At 60.6% G+C, this 25393-nt stretch overlaps 2 protein-coding genes and 1 long non-coding RNA gene across 8 annotated transcripts in view; 2 read left to right on the top strand and 1 right to left on the bottom strand.

The window, feature by feature from the left end:
* Nucleotides 1–1049: 1049 nt before the first annotated feature.
* FSCN1 (fascin actin-bundling protein 1) lies at nt 1050–10523 on the top strand. Its single transcript, XM_027961638.2, has 5 exons — nt 1050–2006; nt 8137–8293; nt 8381–8502; nt 8769–8936; nt 9220–10523. Exons 1-5 carry the CDS (start codon nt 1175–1177, stop codon nt 9420–9422), a joined length of 1482 nt encoding a protein of 493 aa, XP_027817439.1. The 5' UTR covers nt 1050–1174; the 3' UTR covers nt 9423–10523.
* Nucleotides 10524–15956: 5433 nt separating this feature from the next.
* LOC132658537 (uncharacterized) lies at nt 15957–22568 on the top strand. The gene is made up of 3 exons (XR_009598336.1): nt 15957–16240; nt 17178–17942; nt 18603–22568. It is a non-coding gene; the product is annotated as an uncharacterized LOC132658537 (long non-coding RNA).
* The window catches only part of RNF216 (ring finger protein 216), a 120462-nt gene continuing 116921 nt past the window's right edge, over nt 21853–25393 (bottom strand). For 5 of the 6 annotated variants that reach the window (XM_042240386.2, XM_004021061.6, XM_042240389.2 and 2 more), the window contains 2 exons: nt 25324–25393; nt 21853–24632 (listed from right to left, as the gene is read on the bottom strand). In XM_042240386.2, the coding sequence (XP_042096320.1) occupies nt 24313–24632; nt 25324–25393 (390 nt within the window). In that variant the 3' untranslated portion in view covers nt 21853–24312. The other variant, XM_060405732.1, reaches the window with a different exon arrangement.

Genomic DNA, 25393 nt, shown 5'->3' with positions numbered 1-25393 from the left:
GCTCCTCTCCAGGGTGGGGGTGGGGATGGGCATCTGTAGGAAATATCCCCTCTGGGGTACCACGCTCAGAGTCCAGTGCAGTGGGACCTGGGGGGTACAGAGTGGGAAGTGTGCTGGCCCCTGGGGTTGGAGACGCGGGTTGCCCCGCTTAGAGCTGTCCTTCCTGAGTCCTAGCACATCTCTTACCTGCTCCATAAAAGGGCTCACTACTCACTCTATAGCGAAGAACGGGGATGTCTGGCGTGCTGCAGCCCATGGGGTCGCAAAGAGTTGGACACGACCAATGATGGAACAGCAACTCGCTCTATGCCTGTGAACCTCACCGGAACCCTGTGACCTCTGCCGCCTCGGGATGGGAACGCCGTTACTACTCCGGAGACAGATTTGGGCCAGTGGGGCTGGGTGCCTGGACCCCCGGGAGGGAGGGTGCCTTTCCGGGCAGTGTTCTGGGAGGGACGCTTCGGGGAACCACAGACCCCGGTTTGGAGGCTGCAGAGCCTGGGTTGGGTGAGTTGGGGTTGGCAGACGCCTTCCCAGCTCCTGGCCTGCGCCCACCCTTCCGCCCACAGGCACTTGGAGGGTCCCCTCTCTGCTCCTTCAAGGCTCTGCGCTAAGTCCACCTCCTCCAGGAGCCTCCGGAGCGCTCCGCTAGTCCTGATGAGCTCCGTGGTTTCCGAGGTCTCTAATCCACAACCTCTAATCTGACTCGGGCCTTCCTCCCGACTGGGCTTGGGGTTGGGGAGGCCTCCGAGGGGTCCCCTGCTCTGGGCGAGCCCTCAGGCTGCGGCGCCGCGAGGGTGGGGCTTTGGTATTGGGGGGAAGGGGGCGGTGGCCCCAAGTAGGGGGTACTGCAGAGGCCGGCGGTGCAGAAGGAGGGGCCGCTGCGAGCGCAGCTGCCTCCCGCGCCCCTCGGGGCTCCCCGCGCCACTCGCTGGCTCGGCCCGCGCGCCCCCGGCTCGGCGAGCCCCGGGGCGGGGCGGGGCGGGGGCGGGGCCTGGCGGCGCTGACGTCACCCCGCCTATAAAGGGGCTCGGGCGCCACAAGCCGGCTTTGTAAAGCCGCTGCTGAGGGTGCGCGCACGGCCGCGGCCGCCGCCTAACAAAGAAGCAGGGCACCGCCGCCGGGACCCGCCACCGACCGCCCGGGCCGCGCCGGCCCGCCTCCAGCCGCCACCATGACCGCCAACGGCACGGCCGAGGCCCTGCAGATCCAGTTCGGGCTCATCAACTGCAGCAACAAGTACCTGACGGCCGAGACGTTCGGGTTCAAAGTGAACGCCTCGGCCAGCAGCCTGAAGAAGAAGCAGATCTGGACGCTGGAGCAGCCGCCCGACGAGGCGGGCAGCGCCGCCGTGTGCCTCCGCAGCCACCTGGGCCGCTACCTGGCGGCCGACAAGGACGGCAACGTGACCTGCGAGCATGAGGCGCCGGGCGCCGACTGCCGCTTTCTCATCGTGGCGCACGATGACGGCCGCTGGTCGCTGCAGTCCGAGGCGCACCGGCGCTATTTCGGCGGCACCGAGGACCGCCTGTCGTGCTTCGCTCAGACCGTGTCGCCGGCCGAGAAGTGGAGCGTGCACATCGCTATGCACCCGCAGGTCAACATCTACAGCCTGGCCCGCAAGCGCTACGCGCACCTGGGCGCGCGGCCGGCCGACGAGATCTCGGTGGACCGCGACGTGCCCTGGGGCGTCGACTCGCTCATCACGCTGGCCTTCCAGGATCAGCGCTACAGCTTGCAGACGGCCGACCACCGCTTCCTGCGCCACGACGGGCGCCTGGTGGCGCATCCTGAGCCCGCCACCGGCTACACGCTGGAGTTCCGCTCCGGCAAGGTGGCCTTCCGCGACTGCGAGGGCCGCTACCTGGCGCCGTCGGGGCCCAGCGGCACGCTCAAGGCGGGCAAGGCCACCAAGGTGGGCAAGGACGAGCTCTTCGCCCTGGAGCAGAGCTGCGCCCAGGTCGTGCTGCAGGCGGCCAACGAGAGGAACGTGTCCACGCGCCAGGGTGAGTGGGGACGCCGTCCCTCGCCTCTTCCGGGCCTTGCACAAAGCGCACCCCACCCCACCCCCGTCCCCACCGCCTCCCGCCCTTCCTCGCCCGCGGCAGTCCCGAGCGACACCCGGTGCGCCCCCGCTGAGCGCGCAGGCCACCCTACCCGGCCGCAGGGCGTGCGCTCCGACCCCGAGGAAGGGACGAGGGGTGGGGCTTTGCCCATCTCTGGGGGCCGTGGAGCGGCCCCTACTCCGCCTTGGGCTTGGGGCTCCCTAGGCCGCGCTTAGGCCCCGCCCCGGGTGCCACCCTCGCACCCCCTGCTCAGTCTGGGTCTTCCCGACTTATGCGGACCCCTAGGCTCAGTGGGCCCAGCTCTGGGGGAGGGGACGCCCCTCGCCCGGTGCCTCGTGTCCTTCCCCCCGCCCCCCGTTAGTGGGTCTTCAGTTCCAGGGCGGAGCGAGGGGTCGCCCCCGGCGCGGGGCGCGCCCGCGCTCCCTAAGGGCGGCCTTTCGCGGGCGGGATGGGGGTCCTTTGGTCTCCGCAGGGTGCGCGTCCACCTCCCCCGGGCCTGGGCCGCTCTCCACCCACTCTGGCTGCTGGGAGGGGTTGGCCTCTGGTGGAGGGGGGCGCCCCGAGTGTCTGCCCTTCCCCCCCAGCCCCTCCTCCCGCGTCCGCCCCGCGCTTGAGGCCGCGGCCTTTGTGAGCAGGGGGCGGGCTCCTCGACAGGGCCCTCCCTCGCCCCCTTTGTCCTGCTTGGTCTCTGCGGATGAGGAAACCAGATGAGGCTGGGCGGGGAGGGAGTCGGCTTTCTGCAGGTCCCCCCTGCTGGGAACCCCGCGCCGCCCCCCGGGCTGGGTGCTCCGTTCGAAGCCGCCCCAGAAGGCGGCCTCCCTGCTCGCGCCCAGGTCCAGGGCGGCGTGGCGAGGATGGCTGCCCGCCAGGTACCCCGCCCTGCGGCTCCCGGCCGGTGCGCTCTCCTCCGTGGGTGCCCGAGAGCGGTCCCAGAGTGAGCCCGGAGACCCCAGCCCGGCACCCTCGGAAAGCGCCCCCTTCCTCGAGTAAACCCACCCCCTAAGACTCCCGCCTGGAACAGCTGGCTGCAACTCGACACGTCCTTTCCCGGGGCCTCCCGTTGGCCTGGCCATTTCCTACTGGCCTGCGCGCCAGAATGAGGCCCCTCTTTCCCGACTCAGATTCTGCCCCAGGCGGCTTCTCTTCCTTCTGGCGCCCTTGCCCCTTCTTTGGCCCAGAAGGCAGTCTGTTCCTTCCCCCCAGGGGAACCTCTGGGTGTCTTGCTCCCTCCAGACAGGAAGTTGGACCTTGGCCTCCAGAGATAGCTGGGTGGGAACCCCAGGCAATGGCCCCCTTTCTCCTGAGGACCACCCTTTGGAGGTATGCACTCTGCCCAGGAGGTTGCAGCCTCATGGCAGCTCCCGCCCAAGGTTGCAGGCTGTGGAGTGAAGTGGGCCAGGCTTCTTCCATCCTGCAGATGGGCGGGTTTAGGCCCAGAGAGGAGAACCCCTGTGCCCAAGGTCACACAGCAAGTATGCGGCAGGCAGAACTGGGTTTGAATCCAGAAAGGGCCCTCATCTGGACCCTCTGATGCCTCCCAGCCTCTGGGAACCACAGGGTCTTCCCTCTCCAGTCTCATACAGCACTAGGTGGGGCAGGACTCCTCACCCACTCCACAAACACTGAGCCCCTAGCAAGTGAGGCATGCTGAGGCCTGAGTGGTGAGCAAGTGGGCACGTCGCGGCGCCTTCCCTGCTGGGCGCTGTGTCCTCGTTGGGACATGAGCCACATCTTGGGCAACAGAGGTGTCCGGGACTGCAGGCGGTCCGTGAGGGCCCCGGGTTAGATGGGAGAGGTCTCTTTCTGGGGAGGACATTTGACCTGACCTGAGGATGAACCAAAGGTGGGCTGTATCAGGTGTGTGGGACAGTGTTGTGGACACAGAGCACAGCTCATGCAAAGGCCCCGAGCAGAGAGGAGCAGAAAGCCCAGTGCTGGCAGAGAAGCAGCTCGTGAGGTTGGTCCACGGGTCTGGGTCAGCCAGCAGGGCTGCAGGACCCGGAGTGGAGCTTATCAGTGAAGGATGCTCTGCTTGCCAGCTGCGTCCTGCCCCTTCCCTGGGAAAGACTGGCAGGAGCCCTCCGGGGCCAGGAAGGGGCAGAGAGAGCCTGGGGTATTTTTGGCAGGTACCAGGTGGCGAGCCTGGACAAACACCTTCTCCTTTGAGTGAGGCTCGCTGGGGCTGTCATGCTGTGATTCAGGCCGATGGGGCAAGAGGAGCTGCCGGAAATTGCAGCAGGAGAGCTGCGGGCTCATCCGTGTGTTTAAAGAGGAGGGAGCTCTGGGGGCCAAGATTGGAGCTGCCTTGGCTTCAGGTTCTGGGGTCCGTTCTGACGTCGGGTCTCCCTGGCGGGATGGAGGGTGACGCGGGGGTGGGCCCCGGGGCCGCGCGGGGTTGGGGGGGCGTGCCTGCAGAGGCCATTTTGGACAGGCCTGCGTGGCAGGGAGGCAGAGGCGGCTCCTACAGACACATGTTGGGAAACTCGGGCCAGGAAGGAGGAGCCTCCTGGGTTTTGCCGGTGGGGGATGTGAGTCATCCCAACAGCCAGGGCCCCGTGCAGGGTGGGGTGCTTCCTGCTGAAGCTGCAAGCTGCTCTCCGGCCTCAGTCTCCCCATCTGTAAAGGGCTACACCTGGGCACGTTCTTTGCGGCCAGACTGTATTTCTGGGAGGGGATCATTGCAGGGTTAGAGGCAGGGTTGGCCACCAGGGTGTGGGGGTCCTGAGAGCTGCTGTGACAAGGCAGATGGCATACATCCACCCCAGGTCCTGGGAAGCGGGTTTGTGGTGATCACATAGGCAGGGCCGCCAAGTGAGCCGTATTCAAGCTCCTTTGGCGCCTACCTGCTGTGGGCTCCGCTTCCCTGGTGGCTCAGATGGTAAGGTATCTGCCTGCAATGCGGGAGACTTAGGTTTGATCCCTGGGTCAAGAAGATCCCCTGGAGAAGGGCATGGCAACCCACTCCAATCTTCTTCCCTGGAGAATCCCATGGACAGAGGAGCCTGGCGGGCTACAGTCCATGGTGGGTTGCAAAGAGCTGGACAGGACTGAGCTATTAACACCCACACACACTGCCCTGGGCTCCAGCCAGACCCTGGGCGGAGCCTCAGCACAGTTCCCACCTGATCTCATAGCCCCTTTGCCTCTGGCCAGCTGTGCCCTGGGGTCTCTGTGCTCAGGAAGTGCCCAGCCCCAGCTCTTGAAGGTGAGGCTGGCTGGCTGGGGTGAGGAAGGGCTGGACGAGCCGGGCCTTGTAGGATGTGTAAGAGTTCTCTTGATAAGGCAGGTCACATTGGCCCCAGGGAACAGCTCGTGTAAGGATGGAGTAGGAATTTAAGGTGGTCAGGTGTAGTGGCAAGAGTTGACAGCAAGGAGAAGTGAGGTGAGGGCACAGAAGCTTCTGGGCTCCCTCCCTTAAACTGAATGGGGTGGTGGAGAGCGCCCGATTTTTTACCATCCAGGGGATTTGGGGATGGCTAAGGCTGTGGGGGGATGAGACCATGGGGTCTGCTGCAGGCAGGGTGGGGGCCTGGCGTCTCCGGGGTGGGGGGATGTGCCTGTCGGCTCTGGTGAACCCCCGCATCCCTCTCCTTACTTCCCGGGGCTCCAGTGACTCACGCTTTCTGTGCTGCTGTTGATGAAAGGAAAAAGCCCGAAGAAAACCCGGTTCCCATAGTAACCCAGCTCTAATTAGAGACTCCCAAGGCCGAGTGGGGCCTTTTCCGTCGGGGCAGGGCCTTGGAGCCAGGACGGGCCCCCCTGGGTGCAGTGGACACTTCCCCTCCTCCTGGAAAGTACGCCGAGGGAGGAAACCGTTCCTCCTGTTGGGGGCAGAATGCCCGGTGTCTATTTGGCATCGGGCCCCTCCGTGCTTTCAATCTCCTGGCAGGACGGAGAGACGCTGAGCTGGGTTGACAGAGGGAAACTGAGGCTGGGAGGTATGGTGCTCATGCAAGGCGCCTGGCCCCCACTTTGAGTACCTTGCTCGCTGGCCTAGGCCTGTTGATCACACCAGTTGCAGAACTGGACACAGCCGGGCTGGACGGGGGTCTGAGTGGCTGAGCAGACGGCGGTGGTCGTCGTGTGGCCTGGGGCAGGGACCCACCGCTTCAGAGTCTTGCTTTGTACTCCCCAGGGGTACAAAGTTGATGCAAGGAGCAGGGGTGCGGGGCTGGCTGAGCGCTTGGGACCTGGAGTCTCCTGGAGAAGGGCCCCCGGGCGTGTCTGGCCTGAGCCTGGTGTGTGCCTTGTGTACCAGCAGGTAGGCTGGCAAGCGCGGGAGGGCTGACTGCCATTCATGGCCCTCCCTTGCCCCCTTTGCCTTTCTCCCTGGGGAGCCCTCTCTGCCTTTTCTGCTGCTGAGGTGTGCCCGGCGAGGCTTCTCCCCTGTTCTTTCCTTGCCATCAGCCGGGCTCCCATGCGTGGGGCACGTGGTGCCCCGTGGCCTGGCAGGTGGGGTGGGAAGGCTGGCTGGACGGGTCTGAGCCAGGAGGGAGCCCAGCCCCGCATGCTGGGCGTGGCCCCAGGACGGCCTGCCTCTTGGGGACTGGGCGCCCCAGCAGGCCCCGCCCTCGCTGCTCCTTGCCTGGTGCTCCGTGGGGGGTGTCGTGGTGGGTGGCACTCACCCCCACCCCGGGGCCTGAGTAGACAGCTGATCCCTGACACTGGGGCTCAGGGGATCCCGAGGGGCTGGGGGTTCGAGCCCAGCGGTGGTGAGCATCTGTTCAGGGTGACCCGTGGAGGCCGCGGCCACCAGTCCAGAGAGGGGAGGGAAGGCTGGGGGACAGGGCTTGGCACGAGGCCGGAGTTTGCCCCCTTCTCCCGAGAGCCCGGGGAGCCCTAGCTTTCTCTCTGGGTGACCTTGGGCAAGGGCACTATTTCTCTGTCTCCCTCTCTCTTGTGAGGCAGGGTGGCGCTGACATGGGACATGAGACCTGGTCAGCACAGGGCTGACACCTGTCAGGCCCTCTGGGTGGTGCCTGGAGAACCAAGAAGGGGTCCTGGGCCAGGGGTGCGGCACCCAGCCCCCAGACTTTGCCACCCGCCAGCCTCCTCTCATCTGAAAGGGTGCCTGCCACCGGCCCCGGCTTCATAAAGGCCTGGAGGCCCACCTCACCCGATGGTGAGGCTCTTAGACCCACGGTGCTTGGGGACCTGAACGTGTGGTTGTGACCAAAGGTCGCATTGCAGGTTTTAGCTGGAGGAGTCCACACAGGTGTGCAAAAGCAATGAGGCTGCAGCTCGTGGGAACGAAACCCCGGAAGCCACCCCCTTCACAGACAATTTCAGGACGTGGACACGTGTGAAGGGGTTAGGCAGGTCATGTGCAAATCGTGATCTGCCGCCCACGTGCACTTTAAGGTCAAGAAAATGCGTGTGTGAATGCAGCGGAAACGGTTAGGAGGCTGTGGTCGCCCAGCGTTCACAGAGGGTCTCCGGGGGTGCTGTGGGCATAGGGGTGTGTGTGACTGCGCTTTTAGAGGAGTTTGCTAGATTTCCTGAAAGGAGCGTGTGCAATTGCTCTTTGAACTTCTACATGTACACAGAAGCAGGAGGGAACAATGAACCGCCGTATAGCAACCCGCCGGCTGCCATCCCAGCTCCCTGGGCCTCCATTCATTGTTTTTGCTTGTACTTCCTGTAGAACCCAGACATCCGGGCATTTCATCTCGAAATCTTTGCCTGTGTCTCTATAAACAGCAAGGCATCCTCTTACATATGGACAACATGATTAGCAGTCATGAACCCTTCCCCCCTAACCCCAGGCCACGTTCAGATTCTCCCGGCTGGCTCTACAGTGTCTTCTTCCATCTGGTTTTTTGCAGAGTTTTACCTCTGTAATCAGAGAGAGTGATGTGTAAGTGGGCCTGGCAGGCTTTGGTCCTTAACTGGTCCAGCCCAGGATCCTGGGTTCTCCCTCTGATGTGGAGGCCAAGGGGTCTGAGCCGTGTGGTGCGTTCTCAGTAGCCCCTCCGCCTCCCACTGTACTGGTGTGTGAGGGCAGGGCTGAGGGTCAGCCAGAACGGGGGGAGCAGGGGTCCCTGGTCCTAGCTGGAGGCTCTCCCCGCAGGTATGGACCTGTCGGCCAATCAGGACGAAGAGACCGACCAAGAGACCTTCCAACTGGAGATTGACCGTGACACCAAAAAATGCGCCTTCCGTACCCACTCGGGCAAGTACTGGACGCTGACGACCACCGGGGGTGTGCAGTCCACCGCCTCCACCAAGTGAGTGCCCGCTGCCCGCGCTCGCCCACGCCGGCCCTTCTGTGGAGGGGGGCACCTCTCCTGACCCTGTCCCCCACCCCACCCCAGGGACGCCAGATGCTACTTTGACATCGAGTGGCGTGATCGGAGGATTATTCTGCGTGCGTCCAATGGCAAGTTCGTGACGGCCAAGAAGAATGGCCAGCTGGCGGCCTCCGTGGAGACGGCAGGTAGCCGCCTTGGGCCCACCTCAAGCCGCAGTTCCCTGGGGCGGGGTCTCACTATGCCATGGTCACTTACCAACCCCACTGGAAGCCCGCCCTGTGCTGGGCGTCCTCCCAGACTGCCCCCACCTTGCCTCCCCCAGGACTGGCATGCTGTGTGACCCTAGGCTCCTGCTGTCCCTCTCTGAGCCACACACACCCTGGGCGTCGCACTCCCAGCCTCCTGCCCCCACCTCCCTGAGGCTCACTGCCTTTCCCACCTCTTGGGACAGGGGACTCGGAGCTCTTCCTCATGAAGCTGATCAACCGGCCCATCATTGTGTTCCGTGGGGAGCATGGCTTCATCGGCTGCCGCAAGGTCACGGGCACCCTGGACGCCAACCGCTCCAACTATGACGTCTTCCAGCTGGAGTTCCGAGACGGTGCCTACAACATCAAAGGCAGGTGCCCCTGTGGGTGGGACTGGGCGGGGCACCTCCCGGCCTCTGCACCCCACTTGACCCTCTGACATGGCGTGGACCATTCCAGGCCCCACGTGGGAGCTCCAGCCGCTCTCGTGGGTACAGGAGGGAGACCATGCCAGACAGAGGGCTCCAGGAGGGGCTCCATCCATCCACGTGGGTGGACAGGGCAGACCCCAGCTGCACTCTGGGAGCCGTGATTGGAGGGTGGGGGGCAGAGCCTGAGGCAGGGCCTGACGGGGTCCCCTCTGCGCTTCTGCAGACTCCACGGGCAAGTACTGGATGGTGGGCAATGACTCGTCGGTGACCAGCAGCAGCGACAGCCCAGTGGACTTCTTCCTGGAGTTCTGCGACTACAACAAGGTGGCCATCAAGGTGGGCGGGCACTACCTGAAGGGGGACCACGCGGGGGTCCTGAAGGCCTGTGCTGACACCATCGACCCCACCACGCTGTGGGAGTACTAGGCCCCACGCCCGTGGCCCCTTCCCTGCCCCGCCCCCGCCCCCCGTTAACTCTCTTCTCCTGGGGGCTCTGCTGCGGGTGGCGAGTCCCTTGCCTTTCAAACTGGAAACCCAGAGCAAACGGTGCCCTCACCGGTCGTCCCCTGGGCAGGTCGGTACTCTGACCTGGCCCTGGGCGGGCTGTCCCGGCCCTCTGCCCTCTCTTATGTGCCCTGGGCGAGGCTGGAACTTCTCTCTCCTGACCTCAGATGACTCTGAGCCTTATTTCCCCAAAGAGGCCAAGGAGGAGTGGGGGAGCTGGGAGGCCTTCCCGAGCCCCCGCCCCCCTGGAATGGCGGGGTGCGTAACTGGAATCTCCTGTCCCCTCCTGATCCTCCCTGCCCCCCCGGAGCCACGATCTTGCCCCACGCCTGTTGGTGGCCCCCGCTTGCATCTCACAGGTTGGGGCTGGCTCCTGCCCCTGCACACCCTGCTGTGATCCCGGGACCCTGCCCCTGTCTCTCTTTGCTTTCCCTCTGGCCTGACTGGAAGCAGAAAATGACCAAATCAGTATTTTTTTTTTTAATGAAATGTTACTGCTGGAGGAGCCCCAGGCAAGCCTGGTTGTAGCCATGAGTGGGCTTGGGAGTCTTGAGACAGAGGCCTCTCCTGGCCTCTGCGCCCTCCTCCCACTAGTGGTGGGGCAAGCGGGGCGTCTCCCGGAATCCAAACTCCCCTACCTTCTCAGGGGGTTTCTCCAGCCCCACCCTCCCGAGTGCCCACCCCAGGCCCGAGTCTCACCTGGTGGTGCTGGGCCCCTCACCGCCTCAGCCAGGACCCCATGTGGTCGGTGCTCCTCGTCTGACCAGACTCCCGGGTCTCGGCAGGATGAAGCTAGGCCTCACCCTCAGCTGGGAGCCCCCTGGAAGCCCCCACCCCCCAACCCCGGCGTGGTGCCCAGCCCTGACCCTGCCGGCTCCCCTCCCTTCCAGTTAGTGTCCACCATGCATCTCCCTCTGGGTGTCTTGGTCTTTTATTTTTTGTAAGTGTCATTTGTATAACTCTAAACGCCCATGATAGTAGCTTCAGACTGGAAAGAGCAAAATAAAATAACGCAAGTCTGCAGCCCCAAGGCTGTGTGTGTGTGTGTGCGCGCGTGTGCGCCCGCCGGGATGAAGGCAGACAGGAGGGGTGGGCCGGAGAACCCGACTCCTGCACGTTTAGGGGTTAGAGGTCAAGCCCACACAAACCAGCACACCTGGGCAGGTATGACTTGATTAGAGCGTGGAGGCTTAGGCCGCCCCCTTTCCATACTGAAAAGGCCTCCAGTGCGTCCATCCACACCACCAGACCGCAGGCTCCCACCGAGGTGGGGACCGGCCCTGGGAGGAGTCAGCTGGGTGGACTAGGCTTGCGGTCCAGCCTGGGTGCCTGAATCAGAAGACGCCCGCGCCGAGCTTGCAGAGGGACAGAGCCACTTCTCTGTCTGGCAGATAAGAAGCCCAGGAAGTTTCCGGCCTCGCAGGGTCACCTGGGTCCCGAGTCCACCCTGCCCTTCTTGGTCCCTGGCCGACCACGTGGCCAGCCCTGCGGGGACCTCCAGAGAGACAGGCGCTGGGTGGGCCCTCCTGTGCAGTCCCTCGTGTTACCCAGAGCCTGCCTGTTCCCATCTTACAGAGGGGAAGACTGAGGCTCATAGCAGCAAGGCGCAGCCTTAGGGGTGGAACGGGTGCCCCACGGGTGTCCAACAGGCAGGCAGCGGCTGAAGACTGACTTGGCCTGCAGCAGTCTCGCGGGGGCATAGGGGACCTGAGCGGTCGGCGGAAGCGCTGATTGGCTGCCGATGACGAAACTGGGATGCCTGCGCTGTGATTGGTGGTCCCTGGGGGCGGGAGTCTCGAGATTGACAAGGACAGATGGCGGCCGCAAAGGGATGGTGAGCTCCCAGCGGGGTCCTGGCGACCAACCCCCACCGCTGTTCAAGCCAGGCTGGAAGCCAGAAAAGTCTCAGTGACGTGGAAGGAACAGATGAGGATTCCAGAGCCAAGCTCTTACAGACCGTTGGGGGCGGGGGTCCCCAGTTGGGCAGTGGAGCGAGGTGGAGGTGTTCCCCGCGGTGCCCGTGGAGAGGGCTGCCCAGGAGCGGAATGACTTGGCCTGGAGCGATTCCAGGGACCCCTGCCCGCATCCTCTGAGCCAGGTCTTAGGGGCTGGTTCTAAATTCCACGCATTCTGCAAAAATGAGCACCGGCTGCGCGCGTTCCAGGGGCTGTTCCCCTCCCCCCCATCTTCTCTGCAAACGAGGTGCAAAGTCTGGTGGCAGAGGCGATCACACCTAGGGAGGAGGGGGCCCTAACCCAGTACCTGGGATGGGAAGAGCGGCCAGGCCAGGGAACCACCGCGGACGCGAAGGTCAGGAGTTGTGGCTGAGACCTGGCTGGGTCCCGAGGAGGAGTGGATCTGCTCGAGTGAGGCCGTTGTCTCCAGGCCCCGTGGAGGCAATAGGATGCTATGGGAAGGAGGCAGACACTCCCGTGGTGCACAGGAGCACCGTGGGGACCTCCAGATTCACTCCTGCACACCGGGGCTACCCATGTGCTGACGGGAAAGTGCGCCCAACCCCCCCTCCCTACCCCGCCTCTGCCCCCATCAGAACTGGCTCTGGGGCCCCACGTCAGATTCCGGGGTGCAGTTCTTCCTCCAGCCAGAAGCGTGTTTGCTTCCTCAGCGATTTCCAGTTCACAGGTCCCCGACCGCAGAACCCTGCACACACAGGCACACGGGCCTGTGTACAGGAGTGGGTGTGTGCACACAGGAACACATGCAGGCATGTACAAGAGCCCAGTGCACACAACACAGATGCACACAGACGCAGACATGCACACACAGGCACACAGACCCGCCCCCATTCAGCCCACATGCTGCCACCTTCTGTCCCTGGGGACTCCTTGCCTGGGTCCTCCTAGACCCTGCTGGCAGCTCCTCCCACCTCCAGCTGGGTGGGGGGCCAGCAGGGCCCCACAGTTCTGAGGGTGGGTTCCCCCCAAGCCTGCCGTGGAAGACGAGCAGGAGTCCAGCCTCCCATTGCTCAGATGGGGAAACAGAGGCCTAGAGAGTGCCCAGCGAGTCTGGGCAGGTGCAGCCAGTGCTCCAAACTACTCCACTGGGGTTGATTGTGAGCCCAAATGAAGAACATGCAGTTGAACTTGTAAGGAAGGAAGAAGCAAGGGGAGACGAGCTTTCTTCCCTTCCGTAAGTCCTTCCCTGGCAGGGGCAGGACTGCTGGAGGCCGGGCAGGGCAGCTGGGGGCAGCTGTGGTTCCCAAGATGCAGCCCGGTCAGAAAAAAGCAGGACTTTTTTTCACAGACGGCCATTCACATCCTTTTGGGGTGGGTCTTCCAGCCCTGCTTGGGGGCTCCAGCCCCGGGAGGACCCAGGTGGGTCCCACAGAGCTTCCCAGGGGCATCTCCACAGGACACTTAGAGCCCAGGCCCCTCCACTCCCCAGCTCAGGCTCTTCCCCTGTTCTCCAGGAGACCTAGCTGGGCCCCTCTTCCTCCAGGGACACAGCGGCCTCTGCCATAATTGGGGAGGGGGCCAAAACACACTGAAGTGTAAGGTGGGTGGTACTACAAAGAGACTCCCTCCCCCGCCCCGGACTCCCTGGGATCCTCTGGCCTCAGTTTCCCTCCTTCCAGGGACAGCAAGACTGATGGGGGGAAGGGCTCTGAGACCCCTGGGGCAGCAAGAGGAGAAGGGGACAGATGGGGGCTCCTGGCAGAAGGAGGCCTGGAGAAGGGGCCCGGGCCTGCCCGGCAGGGGTGGGGCGGGGCTGAGCAATTGGCCTGAAGCCCCAGCTTCGTGTGGGCCCCTGAGCTTAGTCAAGAGGAGGCCAAGCCTCCCTGAGGTGTGAATAATTAAGACCAAAGCTGCAGGAGATGGAGGAGGGGACCCTGCACCTCTCTCCCTGCCCCCACCCCCACCAAAGAGGGACGACCCCCCCCCAGAAGGGGAGGGAGACACACCTGCCAGGAACCTGGAACTGGGCAGGCTGCTCTGAAAGAGCTACATCCCTATCACAATGGTCGCTTTAAGAACTAAGAGGCGCCAGCAAGCAAGGGAATCTGGTTTGTCTGTTCTCACTTCCCCTTGCCACAGCAGGGCCCCAGTAAAGAAAGCCTTGCCTGAAAAAAAAAAAAAAAAGAATTAAGAGAATAGGGGGCTTCCCTGGTGGTCCAGTGGCCAAGACTCTGCGCTCCCAGTACAGGGGGCCGGGTTTCAATCCTTGGTCAGAAAACTAGATTCCGCATGCCGCAAATTTAAGAGTTTGCACGCCGCGCTTATAGATCCTGAAGGCCGAAATGAAGATCAAAGTTCCCACATGCTGAACTAAGACCCCGTGCAGCCAAAGAAATAAATACTAAAAACAAAAACAACCAACGTGTGGTATCTATGTATATATACACACACGCATGCAATGGAATACTGCTCAGTCATAAAAAGGAATGAAATTGCCTTTTGCGACGACATGGCTGGATCTAGAGGGTATGTTGCTAAGTGAAAGAAGTCAAAGACAAATACTGTAGTAACAAGACGAAAACAGACTCACGGACACGAAGAACAAACAGGTGGTTGCCAGAACAGAGGACGCGGCGGGGGCGGCGGGGGCGGGGGGAGACGAGTAAGTGAAATCAGTGACGGGGACTTAGAGGTACAGATATCCGGTTACAAAATCAACAGTTCACAGGGATGCAGTGCAGACATAGGGGATATAGTTAATACTGTGACAGCTCGGTACGGTGGGTGACCTGCGGTCGCTAGACTTATCCTGGTAGTGACTGTAACATAGTGCCTCTCTGTGTAACACTCATTATGTGTGGCCCACACCATGTTGCACACCTGAAACCAACGTAGCCGTGTAAGTCAGTGATGCTTCAGTAAAGAACCAACACATGTAACAGGTATGTCCAGGTACTGAAAGTCATGTGATCGGTTCCCCCAGAAACAAACGGACACGAGCGTCCAGGCCAAGGGGCTTCTTTGGGAGGAGACCCTAGGATGGGGAGAGTCGGGGACGAGAAGGCAGGCAATGACGCACCGTGGGCGCCGGGCTCCGAGCCCCGCTGGGAGGTTCAGGAGAGCAGGGCAGCGCACTGCAGGCAGAACCCTCCCCGATGAGCAGCGGCGCGGGCCTGTCACCCCCGCGCCTCTCCATCCTGGTGGGCTGCTTTCCAGAGCTGAGGTTCACAGGCAGCACCCCTGTGACGGGGGAGCCGAGGGGATATGTTATGCCCTTATTATCATGACCCCCACTGTATTTATTTTATGCCAATTAATTAACCAAATAACTTTTAATTGTGGTAAAATACGTTAGCATAAAGGGGGCTCCCCTGGTGGCTCAAGGGTAAAGACTCTGGTTGCCAATGCAGGAGATGTAGGTTCGATCCCTGGGTTGGGAAGATCCCCTGGAGGAGCAAACGGCAACCCACTCCAGGATCCTTGCCTGGAGAATCCCATGGACAGAGGAGCCCGGCGGGCTACAGTCCATGGGGTCGCCAAAGAGTCGGACACGAGTTAGCAGCTAAACAACACCAGCGTAAAATCTACCGTCTTAGCCGTTCCTAATGGTTCAGTAGTGCTATCTTTATCCACATTGTTGGACCGTCATCAGATCACCACCATCGTCTCCAGAACTCTCTCCACCTTGTAAAACGGATGCTCTGTCCCCACTGAACACTGACTCCTGGTCTCTCAGCCCCTGGCCCCCACCCTTATACAGTCTGTCTCCATGAACGTGACACTCAGGACCTCATCCGAGCGGAGTCCTGCGGTGCTTGTCCTTTTGTGGTGAGCTTATTTCACTTAACATAATGGTCCCAAGGTTCACCCACGCAGTAGCAAGTGCCAGAATTTCTTTTATTTTTATTTTTTTCTATTTTTATTTTTTCTTAAGGCTGGATACTGGGGCTTCCCTGGTGGTCCAGTGGTTAAGAATTTGCCTTCTAATGCAAGGGACACAGTTTCAATCCCTGGTCCAGGAAGATCCCACATGCTGCGGCAGAGCAACTAAGCCCGTGCGCCTTAACTAAAGAGTAGCCCCTGCTTGCTGCAACTAGAGAAAAGCCCAGCCCGAGCAGCAGTGAAGACTCAGCACAGCCTCCCCCCAAAAGAAGACTGGATCCTGTTCGGTTGTATTGATATGCCACAGCCGTCCATGGGCGTTTTGGCGGCTTCCACTTATTAGCTATTGTAGATAATGCTGCTGTGAACGTAAGCGTGCAAGGCCCTGCTTCCCATTCTTTTGGGTACAGACCCAGAAGTGGATCTGCTGGGTCACGTGGCCATTCCAATTTTAAGGTTTTGAAGAACTGCCATAATGTCTCCCACAGCGGCTGCACCATTTTCATCCCCAGCAAGGGTGTAGGAGGGTTGTTTTATTTTCCGACACACAGAGCATTGGGCGTGTCCACTGCCCCCTCCCCTCACTGTCCCCTAACAGATGCCAGTTTTCCTTATCTGTGCAGACAGGCCTCCCTCTGTCCTGTGGCATAGCCTCGGCACATCCCGTCTTACCTACCTCGGCCCCTGCTCCCCGACCTTCACACCCCATCTCGCGAGTCATGGCTCGCACAGACACTGCTGAGTGGAACAGCGGTGGCAGGAGCTTGTTTACAAGTCCCTGGGCTCGATTCCTGGAAGGATAATTCCTGGGTCACTTGACATTCTGATCAATGTGGTCTGATGGCCTCCCCCTAAGACCCTGCCCAGCGGAGGATGAGTGTTTCTTTACACCCTTCCCAGCCTGGATGGAATCGCTCCTGAAGCTTCTGGCCAAGCGGAGAGGTGAGGAGCAGGGTGCGGTGTGCCCTGGGGAGTCTGTGCTCACCGGGAGCGCAGGGGTCTGCCCTGGGGGCTCCTGCTTGGTGGGTTTCCTTCTTCCCCTAAACGCCACTGGCCAATTGGAGGGCTGTAAGTAAAAGCCTCCCACACCTCCCAGGGCTCCAGATGACGTCTCATCAAAGCGCTGGTAACCAGGGAGGCCCTGGGTCCCTGCAGCTCCCGAGGTGCCCGTGGGGGCTCAGAAGCGGCTGGGGCACAGCCGTTTCCCCCGACTCACCCGGCCCGAGGTCCTCCTCACAAAGGCCATTGTTCCTGAGGGTGTAGAGTGGGCCCTGGAGGGCCCTCTTCCTCTTTTCTCTTGTGTTTCTTTGTTTGGGATAGTTTCTGCTGCTGTCTTCAAGTTCAGCAACATTTTTTTTGACCCCCTGCAGCATCTACTCTGTTACGAATTTCACCTGAGGTATTTTTAAAAAGATAAAACATTGCATAGTTTCATCTTTATTAATTTTAAAATTAATCCGTTTTGGGGGCTGTGCTGGGTCTTCGTCGCTGTGTGGGCTCTTCTCCAGTTGCAGCGAGGGGGCTATTCTTTGCCGTGGTGCTCAGGCTTCGCATTTGCAGTGGCTTCTCTTGTTGTGGGGCCCAGGCTCCAGGGCACAGGCTTAGCAGCTGTGGCTCACGGGCTTAACTGCCCCACAGCCTGTGGGATCTTCCCAGACCAGGGGTAGAACCCGTGTCTCTCGAATCTCCTGCACTGGCAGGTAGGTACCACGAGTGCCACCTGGGAAGCACTTCTTTCCTTTATGACCAAATATTATCCTGTCTGGAGAGACCCCATTTTGTTTGTCCCTTCATCAGACGGTGGACATTTGATTTGGATGGTTTCCACTTTTTGGCTATTTATGAATAATGCTCAATTATTGTGTGAAACACATTCTAGGCAAACATCTCCGTAAACTTGTAACTCCAGCTCTTGATACCTGGCCTGCTAGGGCACCTGTAAAACCCCAGCCCTTGAGTGGGGAGGGCTTTCCAGGCTACCCAGGCAACTTCTTGCACCCCCTGCCGCCACCCCGGAGTTCACAGATGGGGAAACTGACACTCCAGCTGGCAGACGATTTGCCCACTGTTCCAGTTCAAAGAACACTCACTCACAAGCCAGTCAGTCCTAAAGGAAATCAGCCTTGAGTATTCATTGGAGGGACTGATGCTGAAGCTGAAGCTCCAATACTTTGACCATCTGATGCGAAGAGCCGATTCACTGGAAAAGATCCTGATGCTGGGAAAGACTGAGGGCAGAAGGGAGTGACAGAGGATGAGATGGTTGGATGGCATCACCGACCAATAGACACGAGTCTGAGTGAACCCGGGGACATGGTGAAGGACAGGGAAGCCTGGCATGCTCCAGTCCATGGGGTCGCAGAGTAGGATATGACTTGGCGACTGAACAAACACAAAGAACAATGAAGGTGAGCTTTGTGTGGCTCCTGGGGGTCAGAGTGCATCTTCACACACTCTCATTGGATGCCCTTACCTCCCCCTTCTGAGGGGGGTCTCTTTATCCTCATTTCACAGATTTCTTCTTCCAGCAGTTAGTTATTTCCTGAACACTCCAGACTTTGAACCGGTGCTGGAGGTGGTGAGCTGGGCAGAACGGTGCTCCTAGGATCTCAGGGAGGCAGGAGCTACGGAAAATCTTCCAAAGGTAGGGAATGAATCCCAGACAGTCAGAATCTCAGCAGAAGAGAGCTCTATGTCCCAGAGGCAGGAAACGGGCAGAGCTGGGTAGGAACGCCCAGCTTCAGGGTCGCCCTGGGCTTCCTTTTTGGCCTTCCTCCCCATCAGGAGGGAGAGAAAGGAGATGTCTGTGGGGGCGGTGTGGGCGCCTCAGGGCTGAGGCTGGGAGCGGGCTGGGCCCCCAGCATGCCTGGGACAGGGCAGCCGGGCCTCCAGCAGGTCGCAGAGAAGTGCCTTTGCCTGCAGAGCATCCTCCCCTTGAGCTGCGGGCACGTTTCCACATTCCAGACACATTGACCCTCCTAACTCTTGCCTGTCCACCTGTGAGGTCAAGCTGCCTTTTAAGATAAGGGCGGGGACACCTCGCGGAGACGTGTTTCAGAGCCCTAACTCTTGGCTGTGCTAGTGGTCACTTCGCTTGCGTTCCAATTTGTATTTTCTATTTGTTTTTATATCATGTGTGGTTTGGGTAATTTGAGATTGCTCAGTTGTGTCCGACTCTTTGCGACCCCATGGACTATACAGTCTATGGAATTCTCCAGACCAGAATAATGGAGTGGGTAGCCTTTCCCTTCTCCAGGGGATCTTCCCAACCCAGGGATTGAACCCCAGGTCTTCCGCATTGCAGGTGGATTCTTTACCAGCTGAGCCAGAAGGAAGCCCGTATTTTGGGTAAGTGGCCTTAAACTTGGTAGAAAGGAGGAAAGAGGGAGAGACAGAGACAGAGAGACAAAGAAGGTAACAGAGGGGACCAGACTTGGGGCCGACACAAGGAGGGCAAACAGAGAAGGCTGCGGCCACTGTACCCCAAGAGGCGCCTCTTGCAGCTGAGAGGGGGCGGGGACGAGGCTAGTTTTGGGGTGTCTGGGGCGAGGTGGTTGATGTGCACTGGGCCCTGGAGAGCCCTTGACAGGCCCCGCGCGCCGTGCTGGGGGGAAGCGGGGCCGCCGGCTCAGCCAGACGCAGGCGGGCTCAGAGCTGCCCCTGGGCCGGCAGCGCGGACGGGCCAGGAGCCCCGCGCGGTGCTCTCCAGCCTCGGTGCTTTCCAGCCGCGGCGCTCGTCGCTTCGTTCGCTGCTCCGGGCGGTTTCCTGTGGCTGCCGCGGCGGGGGCAGCTGGTCCTGGGCTGGGAGGCTGGGCCCTGCTGGGGGGCTTGGAGGCAAGAGGGAGGGACAGCCCCCAGGAAGCAAAGGCCAGAGAGGGGGCTCGGCCCGGAGCTCCTCCCTTTCCCCCTCCTCCCCCGTTGCCGCTCCCCTTCATTTCCTCCGGCTTCTGCCTTGCAAGCGAGCCCCGCCCCCTGGCCAGGCGTCTGCAGGAGAGCGTCGCGGACAACGCTGGGGGCTGGGCGGCACACCTGCCCCGCCCCATCCCCACCCCCGTCTCAGCCAGTTCCCCCACCCTGCACGTCCAACCCCCGCCCCGCAACACATCCCACACATGCTACGGCCTCCACTAGTCCCCACACTGATGAGCGGACTGAAAATAAAGAGCCCCTGTGGACCAGCCCCCATCCCGTGATGCAGAGGAGGGGCCAGCCCGAGTGGGGGTGGAGGGCCCCTTCTGTGGCCTCTTGTCTGGAGGCTCCTCCCCATCACCTCCCCAGCCCCTGGCGGCTCCTGCTGTGCCCCTCATTCCCACAGTCTGGTATTTTAGTGGCATGTCTTGTCACCCGTGCTGGGGAACCTGACAGCCCAAGACCACCCAGTTGGGTGGCACCTTCCTGAAGCCCGGCCCAGGCCTGTCCCGAATTAGTGGTGTACACACAGGTGCCCACTGGGTGCAGGGCACAGGGCATGGCCTCCATGCCACAATGGTTTTGACTGGCCCCTTTTAAGGCCCAGCCCAGCCCAGCCAGGGATCAGTCTTTGGCAAAAATGTGCTGATTCCGACCAAGAGGGATGACACAGATGGGGTTTAAACATGATCATTACCCACCAGGGGTCATGGGAACAGAGGGCCAGCCAGCTGGGCACAACCAACCTCCTGGAGAGAGACTTTAGTAAGTCCAAACAGAACCCGACCAGAGCCTGCGGCAGGAGGTTATAAAAGAGCGAGCTAATTAAAAGCCACCTTCAGGAAGTCTTTGCTCATACCTGTTCCTGCTCCTGGTAGACGGAAAATCCGCACATCTGGTTTACTAATTTTGTGAAATACACCATGTATATCATAGGAAAAAACACTGGGAGGAAACACATCAAAGCCAACACAATCACGCAAATCAGCTGGACTTCAATGCCGAGCCCCATCGTCCACCCTGACCCGACCTTGACTCACAGCTCTGCTGCTAGAAATGTATCTACTTCGACATCAAAGGGAGTGTCCACTGAGGTGGTGTGTGCAGGAAATGGGAAGCACCCAGTTTCCTTAATGGGGGAATGGCCGCATCACTTGCGGCAAATCCATACACAGAAATACCACGGAAGGCATAAAAGGCACAGGTTAGAGCTATCTGGACCCACAGACCTGGAGGGCACGCCATGATGGCGAGGAAAGTGAACTGCAGCCAGAGGTACGAAACCACTTTTGTGACAACAAAGGCCCGGAGCGCTGATAAGCAGGTGCCTGCGGAGACGTGGAGGGTCAGCGGGGTGAAGGGGGGTAACGTGACTCTGGTGGCCTGAAGAGAGGATGGGAGAGACAACTGCGGACTGGGAGAGAAATCAGCACTGCTGATGAGGGCTGTAGAGCAGTCTAACACAGTGCTGCTGCTGCCGCCAAGTCGCTTCAGTCGTGTCTGACTGTGTGTGACCCCATAGACGGCAGCCCACCAGGCTCCCCCTATCCCTGGGATTCTCTAGGCAAGAACACTGGAGTGGGTTGCCATTTCCTTCTCCAATGCATGAAAGTGAAAAGTCAAAGGGAAGTCGCTCAGTCGTGTCTGACTCTTAGCAACCCCATGGACTGCAGCCCACCAGGCTCCTCCGTCCACAGGATTTTCCAGGCAAGAGCGCTGGATAGTGCCACAAATATGTAAATACGGAACGTGTACAGCAACGAGACCTAGATGGCGTAAGAAAACTGAAAAAATACACCAATTTAGAAGCTGGGAATGCAGATTAAGTTTTCTCTAGGATTTACTTCAGTACTTCAGCCTTTTTCAGACATGCAAAAAAAAAGACGCCATTCGGTAAAAAGTTGTGAATGGGGACGAGGATAGCATGGTCTCTTGACGTTCTGAACTGGACTTGAGCCCGAGCGTGCGGTGCCTGCCTGTGACCCACGGGCCTCCAGGCCTGGCAAACATGGCAAGTGTAAGGAAGGGGCTGTACCCGCAGCTCCTGTCTTCTCAGGACTGGCCTCCTCTCTGAGTGAGGCTTCTCCCTTCTGCACCCACTTCCCAGGCCGACTCCGCAGCCTGCTTGCAGAGACCTGGAAGAGGGACTGGCCACAGTTTGCCAAAGGCGACTCTGTGCTGAAAAGCACACAGCGCCTCCCCTGGTGGCCCAGCGCCGAAGGCTCCACGCTTGCTCCCAGGGCGGCAGGCCTGGGTCTGATCCCTGCTCAAGGAACTAGACCCCACATGCCGCAACCAAGAGCTTGTATGCCACAACTGAGCCCGTGGCAGCCAAATAAACAGTAAAACCGGACAAAAGTACCCGCCGTGCCCCACCTGACCTGGGCAGCTACCCAGGCAGGATGAGTGTGATGGATCGCCAGACCTCCCTCCTGGGCAGGCCTGGCCCCTCGGGGCAGCTCTGGAATCAGATCCTGCAGCTCTTGGGCAGCCTCCCGACCTCTGCTCTGGGAGAACTGTTAGGTGAGGTGTTATCTGTCCCGGGAATCCATGGGCTTTCTGTCCAAGCAGCCCTGGTAACTTCGCCGGGGGTAGTGGGGCTTGCCTGATCATGACGTGCACCAAGAAAAGAAACCAGACAGCAGTCTGCACAAACATCTATTTACAAGAGAAACAAGTTACATATGATACAAGCTTTTTACACACAGTAGTTTAAACAATTATGTATTTTTACTACCAGAAAAAAAAATGTAATAAACTAATCATTTTTGCTGTTTTTATACAACGTGACTAGTCGTGCACACTTGTTTTAAAACCTTTCGCTAAGTGCAAATACTAGATTCCTCTCTCCAGTTTTAAGGCAAGAACAGGACTGCCACTGGGCAGTCTTTCGCTCCGGGGAGCAAGCCCAGAGGGGAAGGTGCCGGCTGCCTCCAGGACTGCTGTCCCCAGACAGGGGCTCATCTCTGCAGATGTCCTGGCGTGTCTTGAGGCCACTGTCTGTCTTGTCAGACGAGGATGTCCCATCTCTCCCCCCACCCCATCACCAGACAGACCACTTCTCCAGGAGACTGAGACCCAGGTGCTGCCTCTGGGACATGGGGACACACACAGGCTCATTTCGCAGACACGCCGGGACTTAACGCTTGGTGAAGGCGCTGTGGCCGCTGACCTGCCAGCCACTCCACACCCCGGCTGGAGGAGCACTGGAAACTGGGTGCCCTTGGCTCAGAGAGGAAGGAGTGATTCCCTAGCTGCCTTGTGTGGCTAAGAACTGCCAGAACTCGTCTCAAAAGACGAGCCTTGGGGTTGGCCTTGAGGGAACCATCATTCCGGTCTCCGTGTGCTGGGTGACCTCTATGTGCCAGGTCTTAGGGCAGTCGCCGGGCCACTGTTGGGCACACACCTGCCTGAGGTCTGTCCTTGCCGCTGCCCCAGGCCCTCCACGGAGCCACGTACCCTGGGCCCCAGGGCCAAGGAGGAAGCTGGCTCCCTTGTTGGATGATGAATTGGGTCAGAGATCTAGAAGCTTCTGGTGGGCTGGGGTGAGACTGTCACCAGCTGAGCGGGCGGACAGCACCTGGGGACACCTGTGGGCAGCTCATGGCTCTCAGAGCCCTCCTGTGGGAAGCAGGGGCGGAGGTGGGGGAACATGCCTTCCAGGCAGGGGAAGAAACCCTGTGGCTGCACCCAAGGGGCAGTGGCGGGGTGGGGTTGGGCAGGGAGGGCCTCCTGGCAGCAGAGGGCTGGGTTGGCCTCTCTTCAGGCACCCATCCTGCTTAGATCCAGACCCGGAGAAAACAGTAAGGATGGGCAACTGAGCCTCATCTCCTCTCCAGCTTCATCTCTGGAAATCAGCTGAGGCTGGTGGCAGAGGGCGCCCAGACATGGAGCATGTCCCCTGCACCGAGGTCTGTGTGCGTGAGCTCCGGGAACCCACAGCCATCGGAGTGTCACCCAGAGAACGGAGGCTAACACTGGGGGGGCCGGGCAGGTTCATCCCCACGGGGGCTGTGGCTCTGCAGGCGGGCTGGAGTGTGGTGACGTGCTGCAAAGTGCGTGCTGGGGCGCGGCTGACACCCAGCTGGGGCTGGCAGCCAAAGGCCACGGGCGGTGTGGCGGGGGCTCCCAAATGAGTCCTGATTTCAGGACAGGTCTCCTGGCCCTGGGGACAGCCAGCGCCCCTGCCACGCCTTCGGGGAGAACCTGGGGGTGGCAAACACGAGGAGAGCCACCAGGCTGTCACAGCTAGCTCAGAAAGGCCTCGTGTTTGGCGAAGATTTCGGGACTCCCACCGTCAGCTGCCAGGCATGGGGTAGGTAATAGGGATTGAGGGAAACTCTAGTAGGCCACAGAAAACTGGAAAAGTGAAAACTGAGTGAACAGCAAACGTTTCTTCAGATAAACCACAAACATCCCATTGCATGAAGTGGCTCCCTGTGGTCTCATCCGAGAGCCAAGAGGGGAGACCCTGGAAGCCCCGTGGCAGCGGGGGCCTGGGGGACACAGTTCACAGCTTCCCCCCAAGCGGTGCTCCCAGGCTTGTGAACATTACTCAGTCACCCCCTCACTGGGAGCAACTGGTCAGGGCGGCGGGGCGCACCTCACGCCGGGCGGGCCTCAGAGCGGGGGACGGGAGAACCAGGCCCGCCGGACCCGGGCCCAGTCTCGCGGCTCTCTGAACTGCACTGTTACTTCACTTTATTATGGGTCATGCTGCTGCGGCGAGGAAGGCTTACATGGTTTTTAACTGAGAGACTTCTGTTGTCTGCCAGGGGCTGGGGCTGGAGGCAAACATTTCCCTGCATCTACTCCTGCAGGGATATGAGTGGCAGGTGGGGGCCCTGTGGCCAGGGCCCCCACCTGGCAGCTAGAACGGCAGGACTCTTTAGGAAGAGGGCTTTGCTGCCCCTATTCTCTGCCCCCTGAGTGCCAGACCAATCCTCATGGGCACCCACAGGGTACCAAAACCGGCTGGTCACTCTTGAAGGAGCGGTGGCCCTTCCCAGAAGAAACTCTGCCCACCCTCCCGAGAGCCAAGTCCACCACCCCTACCTGGCAGGCCCGGCACAGCCAACGGCCTGGGCGGGGGCAGGGCCCAGGCATCAGAAGCGATGCCGAGGCTGGGGGCCAAAGTGCATGGGCAGGTTGTGCTCCAGGGGCACGTGGACGGGGGCAAATTCGTAGTTGACGCGCATATTGGGCAGGGGTGGCACGTAGGGTGCCGGGATGGGGCCCATGTTGAGGGGGAAGTTGTTGAACACGGGCCGGACGGGCGGCAGGGGGAAGGGCGGGTGCACGAAGGCGTAGGGGGGTATCTGCGGCTGGTGCAGGTTCTGGGGCACGGGCCTTGGCAGGGCCTCGGTCCTCTGCACTTTCTCGGGGGGCTTCTCCAAGGGGGGCCCGATGCGTTTGAAGGTGTTCTCTGAAAAGGAGGCGGGATTTAGTTGAGAGAAGTGTTAACCCCACTGTGTGCAGACCTGCTGGGGACCCAGCAGAACTGCTAGAGGTCAGGCCAGGCACCGGCGACCTGACTTCTTCCTGGTGGACACAGGAGGGATGGCCAGGCCAGACTGAGGCCAACTGAAGTCCCCAAAGCAGCATGCATGGACGGGTGCAGGCCCACCCCCCTCAGCAGCCACCAAGGACAAAAGTACACGTCCCCGCGAGCATCACAGCCCAGAGGGGTCTCCTTAGGGGAAGGCAGCTCAGATCAGCTCAGAATGGGTGGAGCGTGTGTGGGAGCATCTCTTAGAGCCAGGGCCTGGGTGGCCGCTGACAGGAGCTCCATCGCCTTCCTCCAACCTCAGAGAGGCCTCCTGTCTTTTTCAGTTGGCTGTGGCTCCTGTTTGCTTCCTGAGTTCAATCTTACCAGCTGGGACCTACCTTCCTGCCTTCACGGAGCTGCTAACACTGCCTCTAAACTCTCGGGACCTTTCCCAGGGGGAGCTGGACTTGTGGGTGGGGTAGACTGGGGCCTGCCTGAGGGACAGCCCTCCCTGGGGGTCCCTCGAGGGTAGGGGGCTGGGATTCCCACAGAGGCAAGCAGTGGGCATCCTTTCCTCCCCGTGGATACGAACTGCCTGGGCGCAGGGCCTGTTCTGGGGAGAACTTGCCTCCATTCTTTCTTTTCTGTTCCTCTTCAGCCTCCTTCTGGATTTCCTCAATTAGCTTCTCGTCATCTTC

This window comes from Ovis aries, chromosome 24 (genome assembly GCF_016772045.2).
Source record: "Ovis aries strain OAR_USU_Benz2616 breed Rambouillet chromosome 24, ARS-UI_Ramb_v3.0, whole genome shotgun sequence".
NCBI classification, from domain to species: Eukaryota; Metazoa; Chordata; class Mammalia; order Artiodactyla; family Bovidae; genus Ovis; species Ovis aries.
The sequence above is the reverse complement of the archived record's forward strand: the minus strand, read 5'-3'. Positions and strand labels throughout refer to the sequence as shown.